The sequence below is a fragment of the Triticum urartu genome, unplaced genomic scaffold, assembly GCF_003073215.2.
Source record: "Triticum urartu cultivar G1812 unplaced genomic scaffold, Tu2.1 TuUngrouped_contig_6507, whole genome shotgun sequence".
Lineage (NCBI taxonomy): Eukaryota > Viridiplantae > Streptophyta > Magnoliopsida > Poales > Poaceae > Triticum > Triticum urartu.
Genome location: NW_024117273.1, coordinates 1 through 19247, shown reverse-complemented (window position 1 = coordinate 19247; position 19247 = coordinate 1). Strand labels below are relative to the sequence as shown.

The 19247-nt window shown below is 43.8% G+C and overlaps 1 protein-coding gene across 1 annotated transcript; it reads right to left on the bottom strand.

The window, feature by feature from the left end:
• Nucleotides 1-1054: 1054 nt before the first annotated feature.
• On the bottom strand, nucleotides 1055-2282 carry LOC125530709 (FBD-associated F-box protein At4g13985-like). Its single transcript, XM_048695106.1, has one exon. It carries the CDS (start codon nucleotides 2267-2269, stop codon nucleotides 1757-1759), a length of 513 nt encoding a protein of 170 aa, XP_048551063.1. The 5' UTR covers nucleotides 2270-2282; the 3' UTR covers nucleotides 1055-1756.
• Between the last annotated feature and the right edge of the window lie 16965 nt (nucleotides 2283-19247).

Sequence of the window (19247 nt, the reverse complement as noted above, 5' to 3'; positions counted from 1 at the left end):
TGTCTCATACCCTATTTTTGATTTCGTTAGTATGGTGTAGCATATCTTATGCAAACGGAAGTCTTTATGACATTGCGTTGATGCAGAGACTAGGTGTATTTGGTATCTCTGCGATATTAATATATTCCCTTTATCGAAAAAATGAAAAATTAAACTCGTTGTGGGACCACTTTCGAGGCATGGAATGGTTTCGAAACGTTTTCTCTCCCATTTTTTTTGTCAAGTTTTGTAAATTTTCATAAATCTGAACTCATTTCTAAACCTTTTATTGACTGTTTGTTTATCACCTACTTAAACATATGGACTACAGTTTCTAGTCATATTGTTTCAAATTCGCACACTATGGATACTACTGCATGATGCAACTTGGATATATGATGACTCCACTTAATTGAGAATGATCAGGTGTATAATAAGTAGTTGTCACCATTTATATACCATACCAATGGATGGAGCAAAAACCAATCCATTAAGATCTGGAAAACCAACTCAACTTTTGGAATTGTATTCAAGTGCAAAGTAAATAATAGGGAAAGCCTTTTAAATGTCCTCTCTACACAAGACCTTCACAAATTCTTGATTCAAACCTTGCGCTCCTTCTACACATCCTGATGAGTGTTCTGCAAAATCTTCCTTCTTATTGTTGCATTAAAATAGATTACACTATAGTGGCAAAGCATTAAAACGGTCAGACAAGTTTAGTATTCATAGACTATAAATGAGAGCTTTAAGGAAGAGGAAGGATACCTTCTCAAAGTGCAACATACCCATCAAAGAACGTGTAAAACGGATCCGTCTTCGACATATAATGGAGATTCGCTCCCATATGTGCCAAGAAGCTCCAAGAAGACCTTTTGAATTCAAACTGAGCATCCTGGGAAGCTCTATCTTCAACTCGTAGCTTTCTTTTTTCATTGGCCATCCATTCATCGTCGTGGTTGCCATCAAGTCCAATTTCCATTCTCTCTAGCACTTTGGCGTTCAAAATTAAGAATCTTGCAAAGTCAACTATTGGGCCTTTCCCATTGTAGATCTTCAATGCCACTTTTTTTAGTCGGTGCTCAAGACATTCAATTGGATCATCTAGTGAGACATACGTCCTCACATTCTTAGATAATGGATGAGAGAACCATATCTCTGAGTTTAACTGGAGATATGAATAAAAAATATATAAAGGCAGTTGCTAATAATTTGGAAACATGACATCTTAACATTTTAAGAAAGATATTAAATCTGAAAACTCACATAAATATAAAGCCTCTCGAGGCAGGGGAAGAATTTGAGGAAGCTTAAGTCAAGCACCGGGTCCAAATCATCACCGACACCTTCAAGTTCTAAAATCTTCACCGTGTGCATTGTGGTTGTCAACCTAACTGTGTTCATTAGCTAAAAGGACATAATATAGACCAAACTTATTTAGGTATTAATAATCTGTATATATTAATTAATCCACGTGGCATTAAAGAAACTTAAGATTGCAGCTATACCTGAGAAAACATCTCCAATTTAGGAGCATGGATTACCCGGAAGGTGACCACACTATTATCTGTGCCAAATGGCTGCAACCTTGCCCTCTCAAGGCAAGGGGCGTCCTCGATGACCAGCTCTTGGGAAGGTACATAGCTAGAGTGACGGAAGCCGATGCTCCTGAGAGTCCAGGACCGGATGCGGAGGCAGACAACACCCCTAATCTCGGTCATCCCAAGGCTCTCCAACGCAGGGCATCCGGAGAGCACGGCGTTCAGAGCCTCCTGGGTTAGGGTGACCATCCACAGGGTGAGCTGCTGGAGGAGCGGGAAGTCCACGGCCAGGTTGGGCGGCAGACGGCAGCGGCCGAAAGAGGCCACGCGGAGTGCGGGCGCAGCGGTGGCAGGGTACTGTTGTGAGTGTTGTATTCGTAGCTGAGCCGGAGCTCCTCGAGATGTGCAAGGTCCCGGGAGCCGAGCCAGCTGTTGACCCTGGCATCGGCGGTGTCGTCGACGATCGGGTGCCCCGTGCGAAGGTCGTAGCGGCGGGGGAGGGATTTGATCATAAAGATGGAGATGCGGCGTACAGGACCGAGGTGGCCGGACAGGATGCCGGAGATGGTCTGCTCGCGCAACCGAGAGCCGCCGCCTTCCAGGTTGAGCGGCGCCGCGCGCCAGATGGGGCGCCATCGGCGGGAGAGCGCGTGCGTGCGGCAGCCGTCCCTGGTGTGAAGAAGGGAGACGATGGTGCCAAGCACGTCGTCGGGGAGGTTGCTGATGAGATCGGCCTGGCCGGTCGCCATGTGCTAGCGGTCGCCTGGGGGAATTGGTGAATGTGGCGGACGAGGGCTTTGGCCGTGAGATCTTATATCCTCTGTTTTTTCCTCTTTTTTGCAGGGTGATATCTTCTGCAAGGGTAGCGTCATGGGCTGGGTTGGGTGGACGTCAGAGTTGCTTTCCAACTGCGAGACTTTAGGCTTCCTCACGTGAATCAGAGACCTTTGGAGTTCCAAGCAAGCACATAATTGCCGACGTGCATTACGAGACCCCTCAGGGCATGTACAATGGTGGCATATGGATACATATGTTTCATGACAAAAATAATTTGAAGCATCTACATTTATTTTTTCTCTCCAATACAAGCTACCACTAATGAGCCTCATTAAAAAATAGAAATAAAGACTCAACTACATATGCATTTGTACGTTTTACTCCAACCTTTTTAACTTTTGACATCGGACCATATTTTTTCCCTTCAAGCACCCTCCTCCTGGAGAGGATCCCGTTCCCCTATCCGAACCTACTTTACATCATATCTGATCCTATATGGCATGCGAGACATCACCTTAAGGCTATGCATTGTACATGCCCTCAGAGCTCATTTGGTTGCAGCAAATCCTCCCAGGATTCCTGCCTAAAACCAGGGCGCAAAACCTGTTAGAAATTATGTTGTTCTTGTATACGATATTTGTATAAACCTTCTACAGTCTGGAAGGTTCTAGGGTTGGCCTGGTTGTTGTAATCCCAGTTTTCAGGCTATTTATGATAGATCCTAATCTTTGTTTTGCGATAAAAGTTGGATTTTATTCACTTAAAATGAAGTATCAAGAGGATACAAAACAATGAGTACATATCCGGCCTCTACAGAGATATGATGCCCACAGCCAATACCCACACACCTGTAGAAAACACGTTGGCAGATAGCAAATCCATCTAAGACCAAAGCTATGCCTAGTAGCATAGAAAAAGAAAAATATCTTGAAGTGATCAAATCCGCTATTGACAAACTACGGCAATGGCCATATTCACATCAACCATCTCATGAAACCACAAGGACAACAAGATTCTTCAATAGCACGCCTTCAGGTAAGGAACGACACTCAAGGGTCATCGTCACCGATCCAGCCATTGAAGACTAAAATTTAGGTTTTCACCCTGAAAAGGAGATAAAGCATATCCAAGCAATGCCTTCAACAAGGTGACGACACAACAACGCCGTCATTGCCAAGTATAACCAACATATATTAGTCCTAGGTTTCACCCCAGAGCTCCTTGAAGTCAATCAAGTGTTGTTGCCACCACTTTTGTACTATCCAAGCAGCTACATGCACTGGTCTAGAAAACCAACCACCACTGCTGCACATACATACTCTTTGTGTCAAGCCGTCGTCCGTAGAATGCATCACACCGTCACAGCCAACCACTAGATCTGGAGAGGAAAACCCTTAGGAAATCGGTGACCACCGCAATCAGTAGCGTTTAGCCGCCGCGGTCCGCACTGGTCACAGTTGCTGCCATGGTCGCCGGAGATGGATCTGATCCAGCAAATTTAGTACCAGCCGCGGATTAGTAGCCACTGCAGCACAACCGCACAACAATCGAGCCTCTAAAGTCAACCATGGTGCAGCCCCTTGGCATTACTGTCGCCCCAGTGCATGGCCGCCAGATTTGACGAGGCAGCCAACGCAAAGACCATCAGCTTGCCCAATCCAATCTGGACAACGGGAACCAAAAGATGTCGCCTGAAGGACAATCAGCAGGAGCCACATGCCGACAATCACCAGCCGGCCCGATCCTATCTGGACGATGTGACGCGGCCGTACTAGCCGATGGGCTTCATATCAGACTTTGTTGCGGTTCTTCAATACCAGTTGAATTGAACGACATGGCCGGCGACAACCATCGTGATGGACGCTCCCATATCCAGATCAGACGAAGGTGGACAATCGTACGAGAATGGAGCGGACTATTGGGACCATAGCCACTGCACGGGGAGCCACCAGGGCCCGATTCCGGCCGCATCCTACGACCTGCCGCCGGGAGGGATGCCCCAGTGCCAGATATGGTGAAGGCGAGGGTGACCACATTGAGCAAGATATGTCGCGATGAATTCTCGTCAGACGAAGGTGGACAATCGTACGAGAATGGAGCGGACTATTGGGACCATAGCCACTGCACGGGGAGCCACCAGGGCCCGATTCCGGCCGCATCCTACGACCTGCCGCCGGGAGGGATGCCCCAGTGCCAGATATGGTGAAGGCGAGGGTGACCACATTGAGCAAGATATGTCGCGATGAATTCTCGCCACCGCCGGCTACCAGCGAGCTTTGCTCAGCGGCGTATGCCAGCGGTGGCAGGGGGAGGAGGAGGTGTAGGTGGGCGGGGCGGCGGCGCTGCCTGGAGTGCGTTCTCGAGCAGCCTAATCTTTGTACCTATATATAACATGCAACGTGCCCCTGCCAATGCATACACTTGAAGCCATCTTTTATAGTACTCAGAGCATGTTCCTCTTCCACATCTTCGCCGCAATAGCTAGCTCTAGCTCCATCAACACTGCACCTATGCTCATCCCCTTTCCTGATACGTCTTTGTCGTATCAATAATTTTTTATTATTTCATGGCAATATTCTACAACTTCAATATACTTTTGGAAACATTTATATTATTTTTAGGACTAACATATTGATCCTTTGCCTAATTAATGTCAGTTCCTGCATTTTCTATTTTTTTTGGTTTCTTAGAAAATCCATATCAAATGAAGTCCAAACACAATAAATGTTATGAAGACTTAATTTTTGAATATATGTGATTTTTGGGAAGACTAATCAACAACATGGTCGTCCACATCAATCCTGACCACCAGCTCCCTACGCCCAAGCTCTCCGACAAGGACGGCAAGCCCACTGATGTGTCCAATCTGGCATACGTGATCGCTCAAGCGATCAGGATTCCCAGGTTCTCAGTTTCATCTTCAATTCAATCAAACCTCATATGATGATTCAGTTTGCCCACTGCAACAAGGCAAGAACAGCATGGACTCCAATTGGAGAGATGTTTCCTTTCCAGGCGTGTGCTCGTGTCGTTAACACATGGATGGCTCTGTCTACTACAAAGAAGGGCACTGTAACCATCTCTGAGTATCTTGGGCGCATGAAACGCTCGATGGTGGGATGGCATCTGCAGGAAAACCCGTGAACGATGACAACATGGTGTCCTACATCCTCACGGGAGTCGACTTTAGCTACATGTCCTTCATCTCCTCCATCTGCACCAGAACCGAGTAGATCACAGTCAGCGAGCTGTACTCTCAGCTCACTAGCTTTGAGAATCGACTCACCACTCGTCTGCCAAGGGTGCTACACGAGGAGCTACAACAGGTTCGGTCATGGTAGCGGTAGTCGTAGTGGACGCGGTAGAAATGGCGGCGGCTGTGGCCATGGAAGCCGCGACAAGGGAGGCCGCTACCGTGTCAATGGAGAATTCGTGACAAGTACACCCCATAACCAAGTTCATATTACTAATGGACAAGATATGAAGATCAGCCATATTGGCCTATCTACTCTTCGTACTCCCACTCGTGATCTTCATCTTAAAGACATGGTGCGTGTTCCTAGTGCTACTCACAATTTAATCTCTGCTCATTGTTTGTCCATGGACAATCATAACTTTTTTTCAAGTTCACCCATGATTGTTTTTCGTTAAGAAAAGGGAACGAGGGAAACCGTTCTCCAAAGAAGGTGTAGGCGCAGTCTCTATCCCCTATGATCGGCTCCATTAGGTTCAAGAAGACAGGCATTTTGTGCCAGCAAGCTATCTGCTAAGAGGTAGCATAGAAGGCTAGGACATCCATCATCTACCATAGTTCTTCCTGTAGTCAACCAAAATAACATTCATTTCTCGAATAGTGAGCTGAGTAAAGAGGGAGTTTGTGATACATGCCAAGAAGGAAAAAGCCATACCTTAATTATCCTAGTTCGAATAGTGTTTCCAATGCTCCTTGAGCGTAAATTTTCTTATGTGGATGGGTGCCTACCTGTGATTACATTAATAGAAAGAATTACTATATGAGTTTTATTGACGACTATAACAAATTCACTTGGATATACCTCCTCAAACATAATGCTGAAGTATTCAAAGTCTTCCATGAATTTCAAATGCTCGCAGAAAGACTTTTTAATCACAAAATCATCACCATGCAAACAGATTGGGGTGGTGAGTATGAACGTCTAAATTCATTTTTCCATTAAATTGGATTGACACATCATGTCTCATGCCTACATGCCTGATCAACAAAATGGGTCTGCCGAAAGAAAATGGCGCCACATTGTAGACGTTGGTCTCTCACTCTCGGCTCATGCATCCATGCCTTTAAATTTTTGGAATCAGGCATTCCTTGCTGCAACTTATTTAATATATCGCAGCCCAAGTAAAGTGATCAATTTCGAGACTCCATTGGCACACTTGTTGCATGAACAACCCAACTACTGTGCATGTTGGCCCAATCTTTTGTCCCTACAACTCTTGAAAGTTAGAATTCCGTTTTAAAGTGTGTTTTCCTCGAATACAAAAATCTTCATAATGGATTGAGAAAAGTATACTTTTCGTCCCTCAACTCTTGGTGAAGTCTAGATTTGGTCCCTCAACTTAACCGGACAACTTGCACCCCCAACTACCGAAACCGGACAAGGTTTGTCCCTGGACTCGGTTTTGACTGGTTTTTGGTGTTGACTCACCCCGGTTTTGACCGGTGCTCACTCATATTCCTGTAATTTTTTTATATCCGTGAACTTTTTGAAATTCACATACACTTTTCAACTCTGCATAATTTTTCAAGGTCGCGTATTTTTTTAAAATAAACATAATTTTTTTCAAATCAGCGAACTATTCTGAAATTCGCGTACTTTTTTCAAATCCGTGATTTTTAACATTTACGTATTTTTTCCAAATCCCCGTATTTTCCCAAGTTTGTGTAAATTTATCAGATCCAAGTATTTTTCAAAGCCATGAATTGTTTCTGAAATTTGCATACTTATTTCAAATCCACATGCTTTTCAAAGTCCGTTTTTTTAAACCCGTGTTGCTTTTATAATCCATGAACTTTGTATGAAATTCACGTACTTGTTTCAAGCTGAAATAATTTTTGAAATCCACATATTTTGCGCAAAAGAAGTCCATATCCGCATACTTTTTTCAAGTTCGCATAAAATTTAAAAATTCATGAACTCTTTCAGAAAAATGTACTCGAATATGAAAGGTGCATCAATTTTAAAAAATTAAAACTTAAAAAGACTAAGTGAACTTTAAAAAACATATGCATTTTTGAAAAAAATACATGAACTTGGAAAAAAAGTACGCCGATTTAAAACAAGTACACAAAATTTAAAAAGGTTCGTATTTGAAAAAGTAACCGAATTTGAAAACAGTATGCGGACTTGGAAAAGGTAGGCAAATTTGAGTCGGAACGGTTAAAACTGGGGTGGGACACCACCAAAACCGGTCAAAACCGTGACCAGGGATGAATCTTGTCCGGTTTGAGAAGTTAAGGGTGCAAGTTGTCCGGTTTTGGAGTTGAGGGACCAAATCTAGACTCCGCCAAAAATTAAGGGATGAAAAGTATACTTTTCTCTAATGGATTAAAGTGTCTTGACATTACTGCTGGTCGCGTGCATCTCTCTCGTTACATAATCTTTGATGTAACCGTTTCCCCTTTTTCTACACTAAATCTTAACGTTAGTGTATTGCTACGATCTGAAGTTATTTTGCTACCCGAAACTACCCCTTCCAAGATAATTTATCTATTTGCTAATTTTTGTACTAATGCCACAGTTAATCATGGAAAAAATATAGTTTTTGGGCGTCATTTTATCAAGCAAGAAGAAGACAACCCGGGCACTAGACACGAGGATCATCCAGGTCCCGGGGAAACAGATCCCGAGTGTGGTCCGATCCCTAGTTGAGGCACAAACAAGAGGGAATCCGCCTCGGTGCTGCCAACACCACCGTGTAAGCGGCGCATGGCCCCGGAGGGGCCGCATGCCAGCACGCCTCCAAGAGGGGCGGTCCCGAGTGGACACGTGGCTCAATAGGGACCGTGCGGTGGCTCGCCGCCTCATAGTGAGCGATAAGTGGACTAGCCAGGGGTAGGTACGGCCCGGACCTGTGTCTGACCAAGGACACGAGACGGGCTCCTCTACTACTGTTAGCGCCGTGCACTGGATAGTGGATACCATGTGTCTGCACTATCAGGTGCTAGATCTTTTGTGTCCGAGCCTCCTCGTACTCCCTCCATTTCCTTTTGTAGTGCGCATAGATTTTTGTCTAAAATTTCGAAATGTAGTGCGTGCATGCAACACAAACCTAGTCTGGACTATTTACCCTTGGCTGTAATCAAGAGACACACACAGCAGAACAAGCACATGGGTGTGTGGCAGACCATGCATGCAAGGTTAATCTGGTAAAATTCACAACTCCAGCTCATGCATTGGTATTGGAGCAGTGGCGAATCTTGGGAAAAACGGAGGGCGGGCTCAAACTAGACGAAGAAACGATTCTAGACGAGTATAGACAGGATTTTGATTGTGTGGGTTTAATGGGCTGCCGCTGATTGCCTGGGCTGGGCCAAATACTAGTAGAAAAAAATAAATTGCTTCTCTGGAGGGGGGGTTTGAGCCTGTTAAAGCCCCCCCCAGTAGATTGGCCCCTGTATTGGAGCTAGCATCCATGCGCACTCTAATATGAAACAGAGGGAGTAGTATTCTTGTGCCAACGCAAAGAACCAGATCCGAACATGGGACTGTGAGACAAAAAGTTTGCACCTATGACACGGCCAGGTATGATAAAAGGTAAAGTTCGTTATGGAAGTCTAGCTACCACTAGTGAGCCGAATGATCTTGAGTAGGTAATACGGGATAAAAACTGGAAATTAGCTACGAATGAAAATATGGTGCTCTTATGAGAAATAAAACTTGGCACTTAGCTCCCCCAGCATGAAATAAAAACACCATTGAGTGCAAATGGGTTTATAAAATCAAAAGAAAAGCAAAGTAGTAGAGATATTTTATAGCCTAAGAAGATATATTTGGTCATGTTGTTAAAGCAGCTATTGTCAGGCTTATACTCTCTATTGCCATGTTTAAAGGCTGGAGTCTATGTATAAACTAGATGTGCAGAAGCGATCCTACATGTGGTTGGATAGTTAGGAGGACAATGATATCCCTTGCCCACCAGTGTCCAAGTCATAGACTTTTTTTCGTAGACTTGACATTTGTGCTTGCATTTTCTTGGATTTATTTTAGGCTTTCCAGCGATGTTCGTTCCCGTCGGCTATGATGCACCTATATATGGTGACCTTGTCAATCTCAAGATGTTATGTTGGCTTAGTCTCGAGTTGGTCATAGGGGTATGATGTCCGTGTGTACGTTATTCAGAGTTAGTGTATGCTCGTGTATGTGAGCGACTACAATTGTACTGTGTTAAAAAACTAGATGTGCAGAAAGCATTCTATCACAATCAGTCAAAAATCCACCAATTGACCCATGTGTATCAATTGTAGGTGTGGCAAGGAAAGAATTTCCAGTTTGATTTAATTAAATTCTCTCTCCTCCAAGATGGATCCTCTTCCAGACCAATCCTTCCAGCATTTAATCCCCTTACGCGCCTCTTGCGTGCATGTGATATATTAATGACCTCAGGAACCAAAAAGAAAAGTTGGCTTACAAAACATATATTAAATTTTACATTGGTACATGTAATTCCTGTTTGTGGGCTTGTATATAAAAACGGAGGGACCATATACATCAATTTTGATTGATGCATCCTTCATTCATTGGTAAAGAAGCTTTACTCTTACTACATGCCTTAATATTTCAGCAGAAGGATGGTGCAGTACTTTTTTATAGACCGGTGAATAGTTTCCTGGCATGCTCCGACGGGCACCGCCAACATGTGTGGGAGCGCTCACCAACTTTTTGCATTGGCAGCTGCAAGTGCGGTCCATGTGTGACTACTTACAGGTTTACAGTTAGAGCTAGTCTTTTGATGCGGTCCATGTGTACCAGGAGGATGGTGCAGTACTTTTTTATGGACCGGTGAATAGTTTCCTCGCATGTTCCGACGGGCACCGCCAACATGTGTGGGAGTGCTCACCAACTTTTTGCATTGACAGCTACAAGTGCGGTCCATGTGTGACTACTTACAGGTTTACAGTTAGAGCTAGTCTTTTGATGCGGTCCATGTGTACCAGGAGGATAGTGCAGTACTTTTTTATGGACCGGTGAATAGTTTCCTCGCATGCTCCGACGGGCACTGCCAACATGTGTGGGAGTGCTCACCAACTTTTTGCATTGGCAGCTGCAAATGCGGTCCATGTGTGACTACTTACAGGTTTACAGTTAGAGCTACTCTTTTGGTGCGGTCCATGTGTACCAGGAGGATGGTGCAGTACTTTTTTATGGACCGGTGAATAGTTTCCTCGCATGTTCCGACGGGCACCGCCAACATGTGTGGGAGTGCTCACCAACTTTTTGCATTGACAGCTACAAGTGCGGTCCATGTGTGACTACTTACAGGTTTACAGTTAGAGCTAGTCTTTTGGTGCGGTCCATGTGTACCAGGAGGATGGTGCAATACTTTTTTATAGACCGGTGAATAGTTTCCTCGCATGCTCCGGCGGGCACCGCCAACATGTGTGGGAGTGCTCATCAACTTTTTGCATTGGCAGCTGCAAGTGCGGTCCATGTGTGACTACTTACAGGTTTACAGTTAGAGCTAGTCTTTTGATGCGGTCCATGTGTACCAGGAGGATGGTGCAGTACTTTTTTATGGACCGGTGAATAGTTTCCTCGCATGCTCCGACGGGCACCGCCAACATGTGTGGGAGTGCTCACCAACTTTTTGCATTGGCAGCTGCAAGTGTAGTCCATGTGTGACTACTTACAGGTTTACAGTTAGAGCTAGTCTTTTGGTGCCGAACGCAATCTTCAAACCGCCAACAACCCGAGAAAATGGTTGGCCCTAATTTTTCTAGCGACTAGCACATTTTTTAGAATTGCATTATTTTTTCTTAGATCTAAATCCTATATCAAAAACTTTAGTCATTGCGCAAGAAACATCATAAACATCACTTAATCTGTGCTGAAGTTTCACACTTTCAGTAGAATATTGCAGTACGTTTGTAGGATTTTATAAAAAAATCCACAGAGTTGACAATTAGGTAACTGTTGTTATTCATGCTACTCCCTCCGTTCCAAAATATAAGTCTTTTAAGAGATTCCAATATGGACTGCATACGGATCAAAATGAATGAATCTACACACTAAAATATGTCTATATATACATCCATATATAATCTATATTGAAATATCTAAAAACACTTACATTTAGGAACGGAGGTTATACTATTCATTGGGGCAAGTGTTGTGATAAGTAGTTATCAGCAGTTGACAATGCCAATGAGCAGAAAAACTACTAAGACCAATTAAAATATGGAAAACCTACTACGCCTAGAATATTGGATTAAGTGCAACAAAACAGTACAATGATTTTTTGGAGAAACTCCTTGTACATCTACTGCAAAGCACCATATCATGTACACAGTACACTGGGCAAATTCTCATATTTAAGTTCTGAGCATGGACACGCATATGCTACTGAGTGAGCTTCCATTGTATGGCTGCATGAAGTAGATCATATCATGGAGGCAGAGCGATAAAAACAATGTGGTAACTTTAGAGTTTAAGCCAAAAATAAGATATCCCTTTAGGCTCTGAACATGAGACAATAACACATTCTCAAAGGGTAATATATCCATCCAAGAAGGAGGCATCGAACTGATCAGCCATCGACAGATCATGGATACGCTTGTTATAGTTCCAGGTATTCCAAGAAAACTTTTTGAATGCAAATCGAGCATCATGAGAAGCTCTGTGTTCAACTTGTAGTTGCTTGTTTTGGTTGGCAATCCATTCTTCTTTGTTGCCGCCAGAAATTGATTCCTCAATGAGTCCAAATTCCATTCTATCTAGCACTTTGGCATTCAAAACAAAGAACCTTGCAAAGTCGATTTCTGGACCTCTGCCATAGTAGACCTTCATCGCCATTTTCTTCAGGTGGTGATCAAGGCATTCAATTGGGCCGTCCAATAATGAGGCATACTTCCTCACAATTTTTACGTTCTCTGCTGGGTAAAACTCGTTTTTATGTAACCCATGGGGGAGCCGCCATGAATTATCCAACTAGAGACAAAAATAAAATGATATAATTAAAACAATTGCTAACAGTTATGGGAACAACATGATATATTTTGACATTTGAAGCAGTCTAGGAGAAGCACTCACCACGATATAAAGGCTCTGCAAGCAGGGGAAGCACTTGAGTAAGTCAAGAACTGCATATAAATCGGGGCCGACATGATGAAGAGCCAAAACCTTCACCGTGTGCATTGTGGTCGTCAAGCTAACAACAATCATTTCCTATAAAAAAAGAACAAAGCAAACTCTTATCAACAACAATATATACAGTGTGCAGGTTCTAATTAATTCTAAGAGCAAGGATGCAACTACCTGAAAAGTTGTTGTCCCGAGGTGGAGCTGTCGTGTGGCTTTGCTCACAGGACCCAAAATCTCCAGCTTAGGGGCCCTAATTACCCGGATGGTCGTCGGACCATAGTCTGGATTGAGTGGCAGCAACCTCTCGACGCAAGGTGCGTCCTCGATGACCAGCTCCTGGACTTTGACAATGCGAGAGTAAGGGTGATCTTCCGTGTCCTGACGAGCACAGAAGCCGATGCTCCTGAGAGCAGGAGAGCTGATGCGGAGGCTGGTAGAGCCCACAGTATTGGCCAGCAGAAGGCTCTTCAATGCAGGGCAGCCGGCGAGCACCCCGCTCAGAGCCTCCTCCCTTAGGGTGACATTGCAAAGGGTGAGCTACTGGAGGAGCGGGAAATCGACGGCGAGATTGGGCGGCAGACGGCAGCAGCCGAACGTGGCCACGCGGAGCGCGGGCGCGCGGCAGAATACTAAGATTGGCAGCACGTCGCTGTCGTAGCTGCGGTAGCTATAGACGAGCTGGAGCTCCTCGATGTAGGCGATGCCCCTGGAGCGGAACCAGCCGTCAAGTCTTGGGTCACCGTTTTTGTCGATGATCTGGTGCCCCGTGCGGTGGTGGTAGCGGTATTGGCGGTGTGCGATGCTGGTAAAACAGACGCGGCGGACGGGGCCGCCAAGGTGGCCGGAGAGGATGCCGGAGACGGTCTTCTCGGGTATGCCGTCGTCGAGGTTGAGCGGTGCGGAGCGCCAGATGTGGCGCCACCGGCGGGATAGCGCCTGGGTGCGGCAGCCGTCCTTGGCTGGGAGGAGGGACACGACGGCGCTGAGCCACGCGTCAGGGAGCTTGCTGATGAGATCGGGGCGATCCGTCGCCATGTGTGCGGTGTTATCGCCGACGCCGGGAAGAGGTGAACGCGATGGACGTGCGAAAATATATAATAGAACACCTGCACCGTGGGCTTTCGCTCTGGTGCCGTAGGTAGTAGTTATTTATATCTTGCTAGGGGAGCGCCGTGGGCTGAGCTGTCTTGGTAAACGTCCGAGTTTCTTTCGAACCATGAGATGGTTCCGACCCAAGCACGTTGAATTAGACTTTTTTTTCTTCTTCTTGATATATAAAGGTTGGATCGGACTTTTTTTTAAATGTTTTTTTACTCCCGGGTGGTGTATGCACACCCCTTAGAAAAAATAGAAAAAAAAATCTGAACAATAAACAATATGAGACAGTTGCTAACAGTTTGCCTCTATAAGACACTTGCTACCAATTTGGCAATTAATGTGATATCTTAACTCGAGCAAAATAGTAAATATGAAAACTCACATCACATGCATGCGGGTGTTGTCCTTGCTGGGCTGGAGGAAGAAGATGGTACCGAGCATCGCATTCGGTGGTCGTGGATCCCTAGCAAGGATTGTCCTTCACACACGGTCACCATCATCTGTGAGTCACTATTGGAAGTATGTGAACATGATGGATGAGGGCCTTTTCCGCATTTAGTTATTTTCCTTTCCCCTTTTTGTCATGTCTTCCTACGTTGCCAAGGGTGCATCTAGGCTCATCAGAAGACATGTGGAGGTGCGTCTCCGGCCGATCTCGTGGGATTCGGTCTATGTTTTCTTTGGTGGATCCACTTGAATCTAGTTTTCGTTCCTCTACGTTTGTGTGTCTTTGCTCATCCTGGTAACCATTAAGTCGATTTTCCATTGTCTCTAGCACTTCGGCATTCAAAACAAAAAGAACCTCGCAAAGTCAACTTCTAGAACTTTGCCATAATAGATCTTCAACGCGTTTTTTATGGTGCTCAAGACATTCAATAGGTTCATATGATGAGACATACTTCCTCATATTTTCTATATTATTAGATTTATTCCAACCCACTTTCAGATAATGGACGAGAGAACCTCTCTGAGTCTAATTGGAGTAAGAAATAAAATACATTATATAAGATATAGTTGCTAATAAACCTCTCTGAGTCTAATTGGAGTAAGAAATAAAATACATTATATAAGATATAGTTGCTAATAATTTGGCAACATGACATCTTAATATTTTAAGCAAGATAGCAAATAGTAGTGTGAAAGCTCACATCGATATAAAGCCTCTCCAAGCAGGGGAAGGATTTGAGGAAGTCAAGAAGTGCATCCAAATCATGAGTGGCACCTTCAAGTTCCAAAACCTTCACCATACGCATTGTGGTTGCCAAGCTAACTGTATCCATTATTTAAAAAGGCGGAATATAAACCAAACATATTTAAGGGTTAATAATCTACCTATAGTAATGCATGTGGAATTTAAGAATTTAAGGTTGCAACTACCTGATAAAACATCTCCAAAATTTTTTACATCTCCAATTTAGGAGCATGGATTACCCGGATGGTCACTGGACAAATATATGTGCAATATGGTAGCAAAGCTATCAAGGTGAGGGGCGTCCTCGATAACCAGCTCTCGAGACCAACATCGTGAGAGTGCCAGAACCAGATGTTCCTGAGAGTTGCGGACCCCATGCGGACGCAGAACACGTCCTTAATCTCGCGCAGTACAACATCTCTATAATGCAGGGCAGCCGGCGAGCACGACGCTTAGAGCCCCTCCTCCCTTAAGGTGATCATCCACAAGGTGAGCTGTTGGAGACGCGGGAAGTCCACTGCCAGGTTGGGCGGCAAACTACCGTTGACAAAAGAGGCCACGTGGAGCGTGGCGAGAGGCGGAACACAGACGGTGGTAGGGTATTGTTGTCTCTGTCATAGTTGTGTTTCTAGGCAAGCCAGAGCTCCGCAAGGGTGTGCGAGGTCCCGGGAGCTGAGCCAACAGTCGACCCCGCCATCATCGACATTGATCCGGTGCCCCGTGCAGCGGTCGTAGTGGTACAGGAGGGGTTTGATCCCAAAGATGCAGATGCGGTGTAGGGGGCCGAGGTGGTTGGAGATGATGTCGGACTCCGACAAGTCGCGGCCATGGCTGTCGAGGTTGAGCAGCGCCGAGCGCCAAATGGGGCGCTATGCCACTATCGGCACGAGATTGCCTGCGTGCGGCAACCGTCCATGGTGTGCAGGTGGGTGACAATGGTCCCCAGCACCCGCAGAGTCATTTTGAGCAGTTTCGGTATGTGCCGGCAACCAATCCATCGTCCATGCATGCATTAAGATTCGTGCCGCTGTGAATATTCTATTATCATTTTTCTACTATACTGGGATATACTCCATCAAATACAGCTAGTAGCCCCCACCTTTGTCCCTGATATGACAGGCATAGCAGCATGTGAGAGACCACTCTCTCCTTCTTACATCCTTTTACTTCATCTTAGCTAAATTAAATCGTCCATATCATTTAAACTATAAGTTTGTTTTTGAAATAATTCATATATTTGAAGTCATGGCGTCAAGACCTTTATAACTAGACCAAGCTTGGATACATTTCAAACATGTTTAAATTTAATGTTTCACATTTCATATGTGAAACAAACCCATTTCACTAAAAAAATGTAATTTTTAATGGAAATATGCGAAACCAATCTATTTCACATAAACCCTTTTCATCCAAATATGAAACTGAAATGTCAACTTTTGAAACAGGTCATTTGAAATTGTGCAACAGTATATGTCAAAGAATGAAATATGTTATTTTTGTGAAACAAGTAGTGGAAAGTGAAATGTAGGTTCTAAATTGTGAAATAGCAAATACAGAAAGTGAAATTGTAATGTATCATTGTGAAACTAAGTTTTTGGAAATGTGTAACAGTTATTTGAAAAGAGTGAAATATGTTATTTTCAAAATTGTGCAATTGAAATAAATGTGATGTTTATGAAACAAGCTAGTGGAAGGTGAAATGTACGTTATGAATTGTGAAATAATAAATACAGAAAGTGAAATCGTAATGTATGATTGTGAAACTGATTTTTGGAAATGTATAACAATTTATTTCAGAAGAGTGAAATCAGTTATTTAAAAAATATACAATTAGAATATATGTTATTTTTGTGAAACAGGCTAGTGAAAAGTGAAATGTAGATTCTGAATTGTGAAATAGCTAGTAACCACATAAGGTGAATTTGTTATGTATCATCGTGAGACAGATTATTTCAAAATATGAAATATGTTATCTGAAAATTTTTCTAATGAAATAGATGTTTTTGTGAAACAAGGCTATGAAACTGATTATTTTGATATGTGAAATATGCGTTCGAATTTAAACGTAGTAAAAAGATATTCATAATTAATATCATTTTAAAGGTTTTGTCGCAAGGAGTTCAAATATAAAAAAAGTTTCAAAAATGAATATATGCTTTAAAACATATGGATGTCTCAAATTACCCAAGAAGAAAGAAATGGTTGGATTTATTGAGTGGGATAAGAGAGAGAATGACTCTATCACATTGTCATGCACGCATGTAAAGTATACTGGTGAGGGCTTCCTGCTGAAGAAATGGTGGAAATACGAAGATGGGAAATGCAAAAGGAAAATGCAATACAAATATACTTGGGTCACATAGTGTTAGATGGCAGCTTCCTATTGGAGATGACCTTGCCGGTACCTAGCGGAACCGCGTAATTTTACTTTTCGCCCCAGCACCTCGTCAGGGGAGGCTGCTAATGAAATCAGTGTGGGCCGTCGCCATGTGTGTGGTGTGATCGCCCGTAACAGGTTTTTTGTTTTTGAGAAACTATCACCCGCAACAGGTGAGCGTCACGGTCGAGGGCTTTAGCCTGGGTTCTTATCTTGCTTTCGAATCGCGAGATAGTTCGGGCACGTTCATTGTTCACATATTCATGTTGAATAAGACTTCCAAAGGAAGTAGAATTATCATATGCTAAGAAAAAGCAAGCAGAATTATTCACGTGCATCTCTAGAAACAAGAGTTTAGTTTTTTTTCTCTTAACAAAAAAGAGTTTGCATTTTTATTTAGGAAAGAGTAGCACCACTTGTTCCACTAAAAAAGGAGTTACTTCCTCAATTATACCGCAATTAATTGCTGTGTGCCACATTTTTAACCCTGAGCGAATTTTTACTCGATTTTGTGTTGACTTGGCATGCCACGTAGACAGTTTTTTATTTGGCGCTGGTTCTCTTTCCGGTTTATTTACCTGTGCAGCTTATTATTTCTTTGGTTTTGTCTCGGTTTTAAGGAGTGGGTCAGACCTGTCAGGACGAGAGAATGAAATTGAAAGAATATATGGCTAAAAGACAACTAGTTCATCATTGATCCAATTAATTATTTCTAACAGAAGTGGTTGAATGTTAATAGTAGCATGTATACCTCGGATGTGGTTTCATTTCAGAATGGTAATATGGTGTACATATTCGAAGCTGGAGCTCAGACACGACCTTTGGGACACACATTTTTCATTCTATATCTGCATGAAGTAGATCACCTCGTAGAGGTCTCTGAACATGGCACAAGGATACGTTATCAAAAGGTATCATATCCATCCAAGAAGGAGGCGTCGAACAGGTTAACCAATGACAGATCATGGAGATCATTGTTATCTATCCAAGTAGTACTCGCAAACTTCTTGAATACAAATCGAGCATCATGAGAAGCTCTGTCTTCGAATTGTAGCAGCTCGATTTGACTCACCCTCCACTTGTCCTTGTCGCAACCATTGAATGACTCCTCAACGAGTCCGAATTCCATTATCTCCAGCACTTTGGCATTCATAATAATGAACCTAGCAAAATCAGCCTGTAGAGGATTGCCCTGGTAGAACTTCAATGCGGCTTTTTTTAGATGGTGCTCAAGACACTCAACTGGATCTGCCAGTGAAGCATAGATGCTCCCAGTTTTTATTTTCTCCAGTGGGTCCAGCTGGTTATAGGAATAAAAACAATAGAAAACAATTACTAATGGCTTGACAACAATATATATTGACACTTTAATCAAGCTAGCAAATATGAGCACTCACGGCGAGACATAGCCTCTCCAAATAGGGGAAGCACTTGAGGAAGCCAAGAACAACATCCAAATCAGAGCCGACATGATCGAGAGCCAAAACTTTCACCGTGTGAATTGTGGTTCTTAAGCTAATGGCGATCATTTTCTACCCAAAAAAAGAACATATATCAGCATGTATGTGATGTGAGTAATATATGTGTGTGCGTGGCTCGAAAATTTCAAGCTAGCTACACGTACCTGAAATACTGTTGTTCCAAGGTGGAGTTCTGATATTGCTTTGCTCAATGGACCCAGTACCTCCAGTTTAGGAGCCCGAATTACCCGGATGGTTCCTGGGCCATAGTTGAGTGGAAGCAATCTCTCCAGGCAGGGGGCGTCATCAATTATGAGCTCTTGGACTTTGACAAAGCGAGAATATGCATCCAGTCGTCTATTTGTAAGGGCATAGAAGCCGATGCTCCGGAGAGTAGGGGAACTGATGTGAAGGCGGGGAGAGCCCACGGTCTCCCACAGCAGAAGGCTCTCCAACGCATGGCAGCCGGCGAGCACGGTGCCGCGCGGC

Coding starts and splice junctions, on each gene's coding strand:
- LOC125530709 (XM_048695106.1), bottom strand. CDS start 2,269: ATGGCGACCGGCCAGGCCGATCTCATCAGCAACCTCCCCGACGACGTG.